Consider the following 16,824-nt stretch of genomic DNA (forward strand, 5'->3'; position numbering starts at 1 on the left):
GCTCTCTCTCCCCCCTACGAGCAGTATGTTATGCCCCACTAGTGGGCTTTTCATTTGACCAATGTACAGTTATGTGGGTTCATGGGCGATTGCCGAGGCAAGAGCCTCTTGCACAGGTAATGGATTAGCTAGCGGCTAATCCCCCGCAGGTACAGGTGAATTCGGAGAGGTTTCACGCCAAAAATCTCGTCCAATTCAAAGGGCAAGTAGCCCTATAGGTGCGGGAGCTCGAGGTCTTGCTACAGATGCGACCGCCACGGGAAACAGAGCCCAAAACAGGGAATTACAGCCTGCTGTGTATTTTTGCAGGTTTAGGGTTTCTGCCCTAAACGGACCCTAATACCCCCAGGAGGTTCGGGGATGCGAGGGGACCGCTGTACAGGTGAACTGGCGCACTTTCGGGGCAGAAAACAGAGAATTCAGCGTGCTGCAGATTCTCGCCAGGTTTTGCAAAGTGTCCGTATGCGTCGGAAAAGTCACCTATTGCATGGGGATATTGATTGTGAAGCGTCCTAGTACAGTTATGCTGCCGAAATCGGGCCAGAACAGGTGTTTCTTAGCCTAGATTGTGCGGGGGGAGCTTGTAGGATATCACAGGTTTTATTCCCTCTGTTAAAGAATAAAGAAATACCGAAAGGGGCACCAATTTTGGGGTTTACAGGTTGTCGGTGTCTGCTCGGAGCATTCTAGCTTCCAAGCCGTGTGTGTACTTAGGTGTTAATCCTCGTCGCAGGTGGGTCTTCTAAGACCCTTCGTGGGTGATGTGCCAGAAGATATGCCACATGAGGATCAGCCAAAAGTTGAGGAACTTGATGAGATCCTGGTACCTGAGCAAGTTTTGGCACATAAGGACAGAAAAGTTAAAGAACAAGTTGCAAGACGCTATTTGGTGAAGTTCAAGAACTATCCGCCTATGGATGCAAAGTGGATGGAAGAGCATAAACTGTCAAAGTCACCAAATGTATTGCAGCTTTACCTTGAAGCCTTTGGGTTACAGCCTACTTATGCCCGTGTGCAAAGGAGGGCTAATCATAGAGCTAGTACATCAAATGTACATATGAATTCGGTGTAATAGATGGAAATGACAAAAGTATGAAGGCCTCATTAAGTCATTTGTATCTATATGTTATGACCTTTCTTGTGGATACATGCAATGATAAAAGAGTGTTATCAGCACAAGATCATCAGTGGCGTGTATTTATGGTATGCAATCGAGGACGTTTGCGATTTCAAGAGGGGGGTATGTCACGGGGACGTGGCAACTGTTAACTATGTCACGAGGACATGGCAACTGCTAACTTTAGTTGTTGCTTTCTTTCCAAGGGGACGTGGCAACTGTTAACTATGTAACGAGGACGTGGCAACTGTTAACTTTAGTTGTTGGTTTCTTTCCAAGGGGTTTTGTTTTATTTTTGAGACCCTCTTCTTGAAGTAGCAAACGGTCGGACATTGCATGGCCAATGTGAACGGTAGTTTCACCCGCAGATGGGTAGTGGTCAGCACTGGAATTCGTATGGTAAGAGGATGTCTAGCCTCATAGCAAGATCATATATCTCCCCCTCACACTTAGCAAGTTGGTGGATACTAGGAAGCGAACTCAATAAAAGCCTAAAGTCAAGGTGTGACTACCAACTGAAAGTATCCGATAGTTGGGCCACATTGCATTTTTGGATGCGGTCCCAATGAGGATAGATGGTCAGAAGACCAGTGGGAGCCCAACGGAAGCATCTCCTAAAAACTAGGGAACTGCTATTTTGGGCCGAGAAATGTGTTCGCGTCATTACCTTCGGTATGACTAGGGGAACATTTTATAACTCTGCCGCGAAGTCAACTGACGCGTCGGTTGAGATATTTTTAAGCGACGAACCTGAAACGGGAAAATGCTTGTAAATGCGCCAAGTGGCACATTTCTGTGCACTTGCCTCACCAAGGAAAAATGGGCGCTGATTTTTAAGCTGGGAGGAGGCCTCTTTTGCAGTCTGTCACAAGTTAAGAGCTATGGAGTGCTTCCTTTCCCTCTTATGTACAGTGCGGTGCCAGGAGTGATGCCCTGCACGCTACGCACTGCTCTCTCTCTCCCCTACGAGCAGTATGTTATGCCCCACTAGTGGGCTTTTCATTTGACCAATGTACAGTTATGTGGGTTCATGCGCGATTGCCGAGGCAAGAGCCTATTGCACAGGTAATGGATTAGCTAGCGGCTAATCTCCCGCAAGTACAGGTGAATTCGGAGAGGTTTCACGCCAGAAATCTCGTCCGATTCAAAGGGCAAGTAGCCCTATATATGCGGGAGCTCGAGGTCTTGCTACAGATGCGACCGGCACGCGAAACAGAGCCAAAACAGGGAATTACAGCCTGCTGTGTATTTTTGCAGGTTTAGGGTTTCGGCCCTAAACGGACCCTAATACCCCCAGGAGGTTCGGGGACGCGAGGGGATTGCTGTACAGGTGAACTGGCGCATTTTCAGGGCAGAAAACAGAGAATTCAGCGTGCTGCAGATTCTCGCCAGGTTTTGCAAAGTGTTCGTATGCGTCGGGAAAGTCACCTATTGAGTGGGGATACTGACTGTGAAGCATCCTAGTACAATTATACTGCCGAAATCGGGCCAAAACAGGTGTTTCTTAGCCTAGATTGTGCAGGGCAGCTTGTAGGAGATCACAGGTTTTATTCCCTCTGTTAAAGAATAAAGAAATACCGAAAGGGGCGCCAATTTTGGGGCCAACATGTTGTCGGTGTTTGCTCGGAGCATTCTAGCTTCTGAGCCGTGTGTACTTAGGTGTTAATCCTCGTTACAGGTTACCTTAGCAAAGTGCTCTGTGTGTGTGTCTAAAGTAAAGAATTTCGGGTGAAAGCCACCGTCTACCGCCGTACGGGCCGGTTTCACCCTTAGTGTCCCACTTCGCATCTGTCCAACCGTTTTGGAAATCCCTTGCCCTCATGTCCTTTGTAGATGAATAACAACAAAAAAATGAAGATTAATTTGTAGATGAATCACTTTGTGTATAACTAAGCACGTTGTAGCATAACATTTGCAAAGAAAAGCATAATTTCATCAAGATTCAAACACGCATGCACACATGAATTGAAACATAGTTACATAGAGAGAGAATTCGACACAAGCTGAGGGCAAGACTTTTTTGGAGAGAACCCCCCTCAAAAAGGACTTTGTATTAACTGTTCTCTTCAATCAAACGGCATTTGATTACTTACAATGCTAATCACACTTCCGGCTAATCGAATTAGAGAGATAGAGACCCTAGAATTCGACAGCATCCTGTGAATAGACTTAACTTGTAGGACTCAATCTCAAGGCCTTAACCTCCTCACGGGTGATAAGATCTACAAAAATTAAGTAAGAACTCAAGTTGGAAAGAGGAATACATAAGGATTAAGAAGAAATAACCTCTTCTATTGTTAATTAGCATAAGCAATATACTTAGTTATGGAGACTCGTGCGCGAGTTTCTTGTTTTGTTTTAGGAGTTGGGTTGGGCACTCCCTGCCGTTTCCCTCATACACCAAAAAAGCGCACAGGAAGAACGTCCAGGACTATGCACCCCAAGCTCCTAGGGTAGACCCTTTTATCACTAGTTTCCTTTGGACTACGTGAGGCTTTGCTTCCCAAGAGGCAGAATTATCTACACTCTTAGGAAAGTGGCCTTGAGAGACCCATCTCGCTGACTAGTAATGGGTGTGACAGCACTAGTCATGGGCGTGGCAACGACCAAGTACCTCTGTTCAGAGGCCCACGTATTGCAGGACTTGCTTCAGTCTTCCTTCGGAGTTGCCTCCTCCAGGTAACTTATCGCTCACCACGCTAAACTGCCTATTGTTCATCTCGTTGTCTTCAATAAGACACGCGGCCCACTTTTGAAGAAACACGTTCTTTATTTTAAAAACCATAGGGATAGTATCTTTCAAGTTTTTACTTTGCAATCAAATAGTCTTACATTATTTAACTTTTGCTGATAGTTTCCTATTTCTATAACTACTCCTATTACCTTCTCTCTTGCATGGGAGGCTTGTGGACCATGTCCATTATCTCCACATAGCTTTAACTTTGCATGTGTGGATAATAACACCTTGGCTCCCATTCACACCTTGTGATTAGACATTTTGCTAACTTTCGGAGGCTTTTGAGACCCGTTTCAAACTCTTCAGGACTCGTAAATATCCTGTTTTCAACCCGTAAAATCCCGGTTGAATCCTAATTGGACTATTGCCACTTTTATGAAATTCATTAACCTTCTGGAACTCTCAAGCCCTAGAATACATTTTACTATCCATTTTACATTATTAGCTCTTTTACTTTGTTCTTATTCTCACTAGAATGGCCAATTCTAAAGAGAAAAAATCATTTTAATAGATGGTACATGAAATTTGGTGACATCCTTCTGCCAGTCTGCGTGCTAACAGACTTTCCCCAATTAATTAAAGATACTCTTTACATGGGAAAGAGTCGATCTTCTTGTCTCCAATCTTGCATATGTGATCTTTGCCTTTTGTTGAAAAGTGATATTCCTGAAAGTCTTATGAACTTTGAAAAACTAACCCCCTCCCGCTTTCCAATCTGTAACAATGGTATTAGAGCAAGGCCCTCTCTCTTTTCCATACATAAAAACTCTTCTGACAGTCATTATTTATTAAAATACACTTAATAGTGGTAAGTAAGATTTCATCAGCCCAAAGGCTGTTGTGAAAATCAAGCCTAGAAATAGCCCTGAAAACTTGCTACTCTTACTCCACATTCACTAACTGCTTCTCTCCTCTAGAATGCTTTAAAACAAAGAAAGGTATTGCACTGCAAGTACTATCCCAAGACCAAAGCGCAACATGTCTAATCAACAGTAGGACCCAAACATATTGAAAACAGCCCTCAAAAATTAAAAATCCACAAGGTTGCCTATTAGTTTACTGAGGCCGAGTAAACAGGATGTGCCAAAAGTAACAAAGGATCTACGACCTGGTGGCTCAATGACAACAAAAAAAAGCACATGGAATAGGCATAATGTCATTAATAAGGCATAAGGACAATGCATTCACAAAGAAAGATGGCCTAGGTATCAAGAAACTTTCATCAAAAGACCTAAATGAAAACCGCAAGCCTCTTTTAAGATTCTACAAGGTTCAAAAATGTGGAAAGAGATCAAGCACCTTGGTAGGACTGGACAATGATTTGCATATTCTTCTCGTACATCATCTGTAATTCTTGAGAGTCGTCTAGAGTCCTGATTCATCATCACCCATGTGCTGCATTCAAAAAAAACGAGAGGAAAATTTTCTTTACAAGCCTGAGAAAAAGGCAAATTTGCCAACTTGTTGCAAAGCAAATTGAGCCCCAAGGTCCTAAGGCTTGCCTTGTAGCTCGGCCAATCAATTTACTGTTAGCCACATCAGATATAAGCCAATCCCTCCTCGTCCCAGCTTTTCCCTCACCTTGACACCAGGTCTCAATTTCGACAATATCACCCCTACAAAAACAAATTTGTCAATTGCACAAACAGAAACCACATACTTTGGCTAAGAAGCAGTAACAATCATTTTGTCTCTAACAATATGAAAGCAAAATTAAGGAAATGTTTCAAACCAGACAGGGTACTCCTCTACTTCAATGTGCATTCTTGTAGTAACCCAAATCAATCTACGTTTCCGCATTGACGGTGTGGTAGCAAAACCATCAGTTGAAAATCCTACGCTTTGTGCATGATTACAAGCCACCTCCTGCATGTGCCATAGATAATGAAACATAAACATTGTAGCTAGTCAAAAGTGTCAAATACCACAATTAAATGAGATGACCACAAAGATTTTCACCAAACATCAGAAATTCATGAGTCACTAGGAACCCGCTACAAATTTAAACAATGAAAAATCTGCTTTTAATTTCACCATGGATGAAACGTCAGTAGAGCGCATGGCCATGCATACATGCACACTAACTGAGCCTCAATGAATACCCCTCGAACGAAATAAACATGCTAAGACTACAGCAAGAGGGGGAAAGGATTGTGCTTCAAAAAGGTGCAGAAATATGTAGAGCGTGACAATTTTGGAATCAAAATACAACTTTGCAATGAAAACATACCTGAAGCAAGTTTGCAATGGTTTCAATGGAAGCAGTTCGATTCATGCCAACTTCATAGCATCGGATGACAAACTTCTCACTGTATGAGTGAAGTACATTGTCAAGCCCACCTAATCGAAGATCATTTTCAGAGAGCTTTGTGTTATCAGGCTCACTGCGTGCGACCGAACCCTCTTTCAAATCCTCTTCTTGCAGTAGAAATCTGTCAAGAAGGGCACCATTTTGAGATGCGATTGACCCAGAAACAGCTGTCCGGTCCTCCGTACTAACTGGTGACAACGATGCCCCGATGCTGAAACTTAATCCTCCACTGCCCCGTCCATGAGACCAAGGGCCGTAATTAGGACAGTAATGAGTGTTGAGATTAGATCTCAGGGGCTCTGACAATGCATGAGACAAAGAGCGAGAATTGTGGAAAGAGGGTCGCAGCAACATGATTTCCGCGAGAAAACGCCGCCTCGATTAAAGGCTATGTTACGAACAGAAGGCCAAAACAGCACTTAACGAAGACCATGCAGAGCCAACGTAAAGAAAGGCCTGCGCATTCTCCGAGAAACGCGAGATGGGCGAGGGCGACGGGAGGAGCGAGCAGATCGCGGGCGCAAGCAAGGCGAAGGGGAAGAGCAAAATGCAGGAAGCGCAGCTGAGGCAGGGGGGCGGAAAGGCAGGACAGGGGCTGTGCGGCTATGGCGAGACGACGCAGGGGCTCGAGAGCCCTCCTCTTCCGAGGTGGAGGCGGAGAGATCGCGCGCCCTGCAAAGTGGACATGCAAGGGAATAAGCAGAAACCCCTTTGCAAAATAGGAAAGAAAGAGGGGTCTACTGTCTGTTCCACGCTGGCTACACCTGTCCCCCTCATTGACAAGCTTCCTTTTCAAAATCCTTAATTTCGTGAAAAAAAAATCGGACACCCCTAGCTAAGGCTGCGTTCAGACGTGAACGAACAGGAAAAGACGTAGAGGTATACAAACGCCCCCCGGGCCCGGGCCCGGCCCCAAACCTCGAAAAACATGAGCTAACGCTCAACTACCACTTGCAGAAAATGGAGATAGCAGCCTGCAATACTTCATCAAGTGAATGGCTCACCTTATTTAAGTACTAACACTATCGTTCGTGTGCCCTACTCACACGGTGCCTCAATTTCACAAAATCCTCGACGAACGATAGTGTTAGTACTTAAATATTTCTTATAATAATAAGTGGCAATATTATAGGGGCTGCAGGCGTGGCACCAATTGTGAGGCATAGGCGACGGAGGACAGGCAAGCGGACTGAAACGTCCATGCACGCCTACGACAGAGAGAGAAAGAGAGAGCATGCTGCAATGATTAGCAAGCAGATGTGGAGCATCACACACACACACAAAAAGAGGGAGAGAGAGAAAGAGAGAGAGAGAGCTCCGACACGCAGCAATCGAGGGAGCTAAAAGAGACATGGATAGAGTTCGCGAGGGAGTTAAGAGAGAGAGATTGATGTCGCTTTCTTTTGTTGGGAGCCGTTTGGGGGACGGTTAATTTTTTATCGGCTTTCTATTTCTATGAATAGTAAGTTCTCCCCCTTCAATTTTACAAATTGAAAATAAAAACTCCAGCCCGGCATTCCCTTTGATTCCTCCAATAAAAAGTACTCCAGATGTGGGTGCTCTATTGGCTCACCTTGCTCCTGCAAGACGGTTGCCTCCGCTTCGTCTAACAAGGAGGCATGAAGAGAGACTCTCTCAACGTTGTGCTCATTCCCGAAGGTTTCATTGGACCCAAACCTAAAGCTAGGATGCAAACTATGCTACTAACAGGCTTGAAAGCAAGCGTCCACAATGGCCCTTCCAGCTAGCGAAAACTCCCACATTCTCCTCTTTCAATCATCAACTTGAAAGCAAAATGGAGTTGCTATTTTGACCTCCATCCACCCACCCTCTCTCTTGCAAGATAGGGCAGGGCGTCCGTGTGTCGCTTCCTCTCTTGAGAGCTACATTGTGTCTTCGAACTCTATGTGTCGCTTCCTCGCTTGAGATCTACGTTGTGAGGAGCTACTCTCAAAGTGTCTTCAAACTGCTTGGCAATAATTTTCAAGCCTATGCATAGTCCACGTGAGGACGTTCACACTATGCGCAAAGTTGAAGAAAACAAACAATGCAGCAATGCAACAAATGAAATATGGATTCATTGTTAAATCGTTAGTCGCAAGAGACCAATGCTAGGTTTGTGTTCTTCATTACTAAAGTGCTTGGAACCTCCTTGCATTCGGTGTGTTGAGGGCAATGCATATGTAGGTTAGTACTACATGGCATAAATTCTTTGTAGGTGTACTCAACCGCCATTGGCACCTCAAAAACTGATTGAAAGGGTTTCGAGAATTATGCTAAATTGAGGGGCATGTTACAAAATTGGAGTCATGATGTGTGAGCATGCATTCTCTCTCTCTCTCTCTCTCTCTCTCTCTCTCTCTCTCTCTCTCTCTCTCTCTCTCTCTCTCTCTCTCTCTCTCTCTCTCTCTCTCTGTGTGTGTGTGTGTGTGTGTGTGTGTGTGTGTGTGTGTGTTCAACAAAACCCTAGCCGCAAAAGCTCCCACCTCTTCTACTTCTCGTCGGCCTCCCAAGGGCTGCCCTGAGAGAGCCCTATGCACCCACATCTCCACCCCTACCCCATCTCCTCCCAACATGTAACCGACCTCTGCTCCAACCCCCTGGCTCCAGGTGCATTCCATCAAACCTCGTTGCTCAAACCTAACCTAAGATTGTCCAGTTTTATCAAACTTGACAGCAGCTCAGTAAGCTAAGGAGATAAATCATGTTCACACAACAAGCAAGACTTTCAACCCTTCAGAAATAGGAGCCCCTTCCCACGGAGAAGGTAGAGGCTCGAGTTTGGCCTAACCTACAAAATACACAGCCTTTCCTTGTGAAGGGGGCTCCTTCAAGCTACGATGCAATGCGATGGCTCTCACTCTCCCCGATTAAGCAAACTCGTCTTTTCGTGCCCACCCCATGGGTGGATTCAATGGATCATCTTCAAGCTCAAATTTGAGAGCACAAGGATGAGAGTGCATAGCTCAAGGTGAGTCTCCTAGCCCTTGAGACATATCTCTCCTCCTTGGAGTCTCAAAATCAAGAAGCCGACAATGAGAATGCCCTCTCTAAGACAAAAGAAATTGAACTCGCCCTCACCACAAGTGTGGCCAACCTTGCCACCCAAGTTCACGAAGAAACCATCACAGTCTCTTCCAAGGTAGAAGAATGCCTACAAGAATGTCGTCGACGAGAAAACTTAGCACTGTCCGTTTGCATCGACGGCTCTCCATCTACTTGGTGGGGAGAGAACAACAACTTCACCTCCACACTAGAGTCAAGCTCAATCAAGCCATTCATCCAATTGAGTTTGATCTTGACACAATTGGGAAGGTTCACCATGTTAGAGTTTTTCAAGTCCAACACATCCTTTTCAATAAGGTAGAATCAATAATGTTGGCATGGTAGAATCATGGCATGGTACCTTAGCATGGTTCTTTGACATCATTTTGGACGGTCATGAACCCCTACATCATCAGCTATGCACGTTGGAGGACTCTACAACCACCACTTAGAAGATAGTGTAGGAGCAATTTCAAGAGGTCTAGAGGTAGATTTGTAAGAGCGATATCAACCACCTACAATACTGATCTCATGGAGCAATACAAAAAGAAATTGTTCTACTAAATATGGAATACAATCAAGCAAGAGGATTTACCCTAATTTTACTCCTACCATTTATGGTGAAGGCACTATGTTGGTTGCCTGCAGAGCTATAGATTTCATAGAGGAGCCAACATACTAACTTGGGAGTGACCTACCAAGAGATACGTCCATCGTCTCCTTATGAAGTGTAAAGAAGGAATGTTTCCCACATTATGGTGCATCTACCTACCAAATGAATCCACGACTTATGCTCATAGTTGAGAACTAAAACTACATAAATAGAACACGAGTTTTGCAGAGAGGCAGACTGTGAGATAGCAGAGAGAGAGCTGACAGACATTGTGAGGCATTCAAACATCTTGTATAGAGTGTTGTTAGTTGGGAAAACACACTCATTATCCTTGGGACTTTAGCCTCTAGCTTGGGTTTGGGGGTCATCCATTGAGTCTATCAGAAGTACCTATATTGTGTATCATAGGTACGTTCACAGTAGATATGATACAAGGTACTTCAGAGTACCTTTTGTAGACAATAAAAAGTACCTTAGTACTCATACTATATCTCATTTTAGTCCTTTGAATAATAAAGCTTTCCATTACATTATATCATTGTCTCTCTCGTATTTGTGTTGTGTTCATCTCCTCTCTCTCTCGTATTTGTGTTGTGTTCATCTCCTCTCTCTCTCTTCCCCCTTATATTTTTCACATGGTATCAAAGCTCTTTTTTCTGTACATGGTATCAATACAGGTTCAAGTGCCTAGGTAGAGGGAGTTTGAGTGAGTGTAAAAATCCCCTTTCATCACATCATTTATGAGATGTTGAAGATGGCACCAAGTCTACACGACCTACATTTGAAAAGCTCAATGGCAACAACTATGCAACTTGGAGGTGAAGACGGAGTCCCTACTCTTCTTCCAAAAATGTAGGGAGATGGTTTCTATGGAGAGACCAAGTGCAAAAGATCATACTCAAGAGGAGATTGAGAAATGGACAAGAAAGCTATGCTTGTTGTCCACATGATGAAGTTGAGTGTCAAAGATGGTATTCTCAGCCATCTAATGGATGTGAAGACTCCCAAGAAGTTTTGGGACACATTGAACAACATATATGAGTCCAAGGTCACCTCAAGGCAAGTGTCTTTGAGAATTGAACTTACAAAGACCAAGAGGAATCAAGGAGAGAATGATACAAGCTTCATCAAAAGGGTGAAGGATCTGCATTGACAACTAATAGCTATTGGAGACAAGATGTTAAACAACGAACTCTCTACAATCATCATTAAAGGATTGAGACATGGATATTAGGGCCTGGATTTTCTTGAGGGAGAAGCCATCGTTGATGGAACAAATTCTTAGAGATGAAGACTAAAGGCAAGCAGCCATGAGGACAATACTTGATGGAGGAAGAGCATCACCTCCAAGCACCAATGATAGGGCTCTCTTTACAACCAGAGGAAGAGGAAGATCCACTTCACAAAGAGGACATTAGCCCAACAACAACCAAGAGCAACCACCTTATGGAGGTAACTCACTTGTATATGATAGAGGAAGCCATTCATTTAGAGGTAGAGCAAGAGGAAGAGGTAGAGGTAACTACCATGCCATACAATGCTTCAAATGCTCAAGGCATGGGCATCTTGCTAAGGATTGTAGGAGCAACCAAGCTGATTGGAAGGGAAAACAAGCCAACTACATGGATGGACAAGATGGAGAAGGAAGCTCACATAACTTCAACGAGGATACATCATTGTTATCTTTGGAAGAGTTGGCAGTTCATAGTGAGGAAGAACCTTGGTGGATTGATAGTGGGGCAAGCTTCCACATTTTTTCTAACTTAGATGCTACATATAATGGAACAATATACACACCACATAGTACTTCTAATACTATAGCAGGTAAGGAGACATACCCATTCAATTGGGCACAAGTATGAAGAAGACCCTTGGCAATGTTCTTTTGGTACCATCCCTTACCAAGAATCTACATTCAATTGAAGCTATGACAAAGAAAGGTCTCAAAGTGGAGTTTGAAGGCCAACGATGCCTTATCAAAGACCCAAGGAATAATTGCAAGGTGATAGCTAGAGGGAAGAAGTATGGGAAACTCTTCAAACTGGATGGATTTACTTCAACACTTTTAGCCAAAGATGAGGGAAGTTCAAACCCTCTTTCAACTCATTAAGTGTGGCCAAAGGACATCCACTATGACTTCCTCAATGTGCAGCTTGAGGAAGAAGTAAAGCAACCACAAAGGAGTGTTGTTGCAACTACAAGGCACTTGGAAATAAAGTTGAAGGAAGGATCAACCACAAGGATACATGGTTGCAAGTTCAAAGCATTTCAGATGCAATCAAGGAAGATTCTACATGGAGTCAAGCAAGCCTCAAGAGCTTGGCATGGAAGAAGGAAAAATATTTCAAGTCTAAAGGAAACAAGCATGATATGGTGATGGATGCATACCACCAAGCAAGGAGATCTACAAAGATAGAATGGATTCCCAACTCAATCTTTGAGCAATGTGATTTTTCTCTTCTTAGCTCTACTATGGAGCATGTTGAGACTATTACATACAAGGACAATTGTGGTACAAGGCAATGGCAAGAATAAATTTTGTATGCAAGTGATCGGTTGAATATACAAGCATTCAGTGCATTGGCTAATGGAGAAGCCATGGTTGTAGCAAAGATGAGCTTTAGGGAAAGAGCTTGCTACTCTCAAGCATAGATCAACACTTGGCATGATGGAGCTTTCCTTAAGGGAAGGAGTTGAACAATAAGGGAAGGCTTGTTTAGAAAGTCTTCAATTTAAGCATTAGAAATTGGTTTTTCAATTCATTTTGGTTTCAAGTTTTTAGCCTTCTCATTAGAGATGCTTATGGACTTGAGGGAAGGTGTTAAAGTTTCAAGTCCAACACATCCTTTTTGATAAGGCGGAAACAAAGGGTCAATAATGTTGGCATGGTAGAATGATGGCATGGTACTTTAGCATGGTTCTTTGGCATCATTTTGGATGGTCATGAATCCCTACATGAATGGTCATGAACCCCTACATCATCATCTACGCATGTTAGAGGACTCTACAAACACCTCTGCCTCCCCCCTATAAGATAGCTAAAAAGTACCTAAAAGGTAGATGTCATAATAATCAATATCTAATTCTCCTAAATGATTTTCTCATATTAAACTGATCATTTAATGTGGGGAAGTGCCAGGGGAGAAAAAGCTAGAATATTGGTTAAGCTAGCAGACCGGCCACTGTAGGGATCCAAAGGAGGGAAAATAGGGATCCGAAGGGGGGGCCATTTGCAAAAGAGCCATGTGCAACAATGGGCTAAAAAGACCCTAAGGTTCAGCCCATTAAGACTTCCAAAATGCTAAGGTTCCAAAATTCAAAGGTTGTGTCCAAAGGTCAACCCTAGGGAAAATTGGATGCTTTGTGTGTAACTAAAAAGTCTTTGCATATCCCTACATGGGAGGGGGCGAGCCCTTCTTCTAGGGGATGAGAGAGAAAGTCACACACACGCACACACAGGCTCCCTTTACACAAAGGGAATTAGGGACACATGTCAGCTCCCTAGCCCAGATGCCCACAAGGTGTGCCCAATTCCTATTGGATGGCCTTTTGGAGGTGGACCAATGAGAATTAGGCTAGAGTAAATCTAGTTTAATTAATTTAAAAACATTTAATAAAAGAACCAATGAGAATTAAGTCTCCTAGAAGACTATTGGACAGTCTCCCAAGGGGTCCAATGAGCATTCAGGAGCCCAATGGCTTGCCTGATTCCTATTGGCCAGGAGGCAAAGGGGTCCAATGAGAGTTTAGTTTAATTATTAAATTACCTAAAGCTCTCACAAAAGGGGAAAGGGGGACACATGTCAGAAGGCTATCACTTATGCTGCTTAATAGCCATTGGCTTGACTTGGGGAGGTCCAATGGGGAGCCTGCAAAAGCAAATAGCAAGAGGGCTCGCCCAAGAGAGAGAGGGGGATGATTTTTGCAAGGCATTATCACACACACACTCACACAATCTCATGTGTGAAGAAAGAGAAGACTATCTCTACCAAGCTTTAATGGAGAGCTCATCACCTACTCCAAGCTTGTGAGATAGAAGCCTACATCGACACACTCTTGGCTTGTGGATGCAAATCCAACCAAGATCCAAGCTTCAATGCATGCTCATCTCCTCTACCAAGCTAACTACTAAGCTAAAGCTATGCTAATATGAGTGATTATGTGAGGAGATGTACATATTTCTCGTCCAAGCTTCAATGCATGCTCATCTCCTCTACCAAGCTAACTACTAAGCTAAAGCTATGCTAATATGAGTGATTATGTGAGGAGATGTACATATTTCTCGTAAGATACTCCTTCTTCCTCTCAATCTACTCTCATACCCTGCTAGCTCTCACCATCTTCGAAGGTGTGTGAGGTCTTGGGTCTGAGAACGGGGATAATTAAAGTTGTGTTTGGTAAGTGTTTTGCTTAGTGCATGAAGCTTTCATCTTCATTGCACTAGCTAGTCTTGAAGGAACACAAAGAATTGTATTGTACAATGTCTCTCTTGATGGGAGAAACCATAATACAAAGCCTTTTGGAGGGGGGACCGGCTCCATGCAAATCCGGTCCTCAACTGTTGTCAATAGCTTAATTTCTCTCTCTTTTGAAAGTATTGTTGATGCTATCTAACTAGGTGTTATGCTTTTTGTTGCTCTCTCCACCCAAGCACTCTTGTAATTCTCATTAGGAATCTATTATAATGAAATGCCCACTATGTTCATGCTAATTTCCGCTACACACAAGTTTTTAGGCCATTAAATGTTACATTGGTATCAGAGCACAAGGTTTCTCTTTTCTTGCTCAAGAAGGGATGTCCTCAAGCTAGCTATAAATGGTTGGTATTATTAATTGCCTGTGAGTAAGTAGAATAGGGATTTTTCAGCCTTGCAGTGCGCCTGCCTTTGTGCAGTTAACAGGGCATCACCGTCGAGAGCTATGGTCTTAATAGTGGAGTCCTATGGGGCTTTCCTAAGGCTTAACCACTATTGAGCTATTAGAAGCTTGACAGGAGCCGGTGTTGTTCTGGTGTCGAAAGACCCTCTCTTCTATTCCTTGCAATTAATGGTATTCGAGCCGCGGGTACAGTGGCTTGAGTGCTTTTTCTAAAGGGGTAAAGAGGAGTAGCAACTAGGGCTTGAAGTGCCAAAGTACACCTAAAAAGTTTACACCTAAAAGTTGTTAGAATGGCTGACAATAGTAAAGAGAGTGAAATTAATGTTGATAACTTTGATTTTGCTCTTGAGCAAGCTACTAATGATGCTTCAATGCTTGTTAACTCTCTTGTTTCTAGGCTTCAACAAGCCATGGGCAATCCATCTCCCCAAAGTGAAGTGAAACGGCAGCTCCGTGCTCATGGGATTCTCCAAGCTCATCACCATGATGAGAGAACACCTAGGAAGCCTCCTTGTGAGACTCCCAAAAGAGGTCTCTCTCCGATTCGAGAAGAAGAAGAGAATCCATACAAAGGGCTCAAGAATTTACTTCTTGATGATGCATCTCCTTCCCAAAGGAGAACTCAAGAGCCTCCATCGAAGGAACGAGAAAGAAGTGAGTCTCCCGCCACCTCGACGGAGATGGCTCCGCGAAGACGGCAGGCTAAACTCTTTCCATCACCACCAAAGCGGAGAAGACCATCATACTCTTCTCCACGCCATAATTCAAAGAGGGATGATAAAAAGCAAGAGAAGAAAAAGGCGAGAAAGAGGACACCCTCTTCTCCATCTTCTTCATCCTCTTCCTCTTATGAAAGTGATGGTGAAGACAACGAAGATCAAGACAAGAAAAAGGCGAGAAAGAGGTCACCTTCTTCAAATTCTTCACCTTCTGAAGAAGTGATGGTGCAACCTTTGAACCATCAAAAAGAAGAGGCCATAGGAAATCCTATGCCGCATGGAAGAGGTCATCCAAGCTGAAGAAGTTCAAAGAGGGAGGGAAGAGCATCTCTTTCCTTGCCTATGATGGCACCTTTGGTGCTACGGACAAAGTCTTGGCCTTTATCCAGCAATTCGATGCGGCGTTTGGAGATGAGGGCTTCACAGAGTCCTCTAAGCTACGCCATCACTTTCAAAAGTCCGCCAGGCAATGGTGGTCTAGCCTATGAGCCAACGGTGAAGCTCCACGAACATGGAAAGCTTTAAGAGCTTCCATTATGAAGCAGTTTTTGGCCACCGATGCCAAAGACAAAGTACTCACCGAATGGCGAAGCTTAAAGCTCTCTCCCTATGAATCCAACCACAAATATGTAGACAAGTTTTGGAAGTTACAACTCAAAGCCACTGTCTTCAAAAAGTTGGATTTTGGAGAGCAAAAGCAACAATTTTGTGCGGGCTTAACCGAAGAAATGGCGGAGTATGTCAACTCCCAAAGGCCACGTACCATATCGGCGGTAATACACCATACTATGGTGCCTCTCGAATCAATTTCCAAACGGAGCTAAAAGAAATAATAAGCCCATGGAAAACAAGGGTTCCAACGAGCCTAAGGGGAAGGACAATGTCCAAAAGTCTCCTAAGGGCAACTCCAACAAAGCTAAAGAGAAGGGAGTTTACAAAGGTAAGAACAAACTCTCTCCTGAAGAGCTTGAGCATTATCGCAAGGATAACCGGTGTTTTAAGTGCGGCGAACAAGGGCATGCGTACCGCGCTTGTCCCCAAAAGAACAACTGCCAAGATCCTCCTAGAGCTTCCTTGGTTGAAATCCAAGAGGAGGAGACTCACCAAACTCATCACAAAGGATCTCCTCTATGCCATGCTTGGGGAAAGGTAAGATAACATGATGCTTTTATTCTCTTTGACCTTGGTTCTACTCACAATTTTATATCTATAGAGTTGGCCACCAAGCTAGGCATACAATCCTACGAGATGGGAGATGTCCTACCCGCAGACAATGACTTAAAGGGGCAAGAAGCTTCAGTCACTCCCTTAATTGGGAAATTGAGGCTTCATGTCCAAGGCTATGTGAACAAAGAGGACTTCTTTATCTCTCCTCTCAAGCATGAGGATGTAATTGTAGGGGCA

General features: G+C 43.8%; 1 protein-coding gene across 1 annotated transcript in view; it reads right to left on the reverse strand.

The window, feature by feature from the left end:
- Positions 1-6,864, reverse strand: part of LOC147460454 (oleoyl-acyl carrier protein thioesterase, chloroplastic-like) — a 42,307-nt gene extending 35,443 nt beyond the window's left edge. The window contains exons 1-4 of the mRNA XM_086507711.1: positions 6,085-6,864; positions 5,587-5,720; positions 5,357-5,470; positions 5,154-5,249 (exon numbers count right to left, since the gene is read on the reverse strand). Coding sequence (XP_086363837.1) covers positions 5,154-5,249; positions 5,357-5,470; positions 5,587-5,720; positions 6,085-6,519 — 779 coding nt within the window. The 5' untranslated portion in view covers positions 6,520-6,864. The remainder of the gene's footprint in view (positions 1-5,153; positions 5,250-5,356; positions 5,471-5,586; positions 5,721-6,084) is intronic.
- Positions 6,865-16,824: the final 9,960 nt, after the last annotated feature.

The sequence above is a fragment of the Adiantum capillus-veneris genome, chromosome 3 (assembly GCF_014529385.1).
Source record: "Adiantum capillus-veneris isolate H3 chromosome 3, ASM1452938v2, whole genome shotgun sequence".
NCBI classification, from domain to species: domain Eukaryota; kingdom Viridiplantae; phylum Streptophyta; class Polypodiopsida; order Polypodiales; family Pteridaceae; genus Adiantum; species Adiantum capillus-veneris.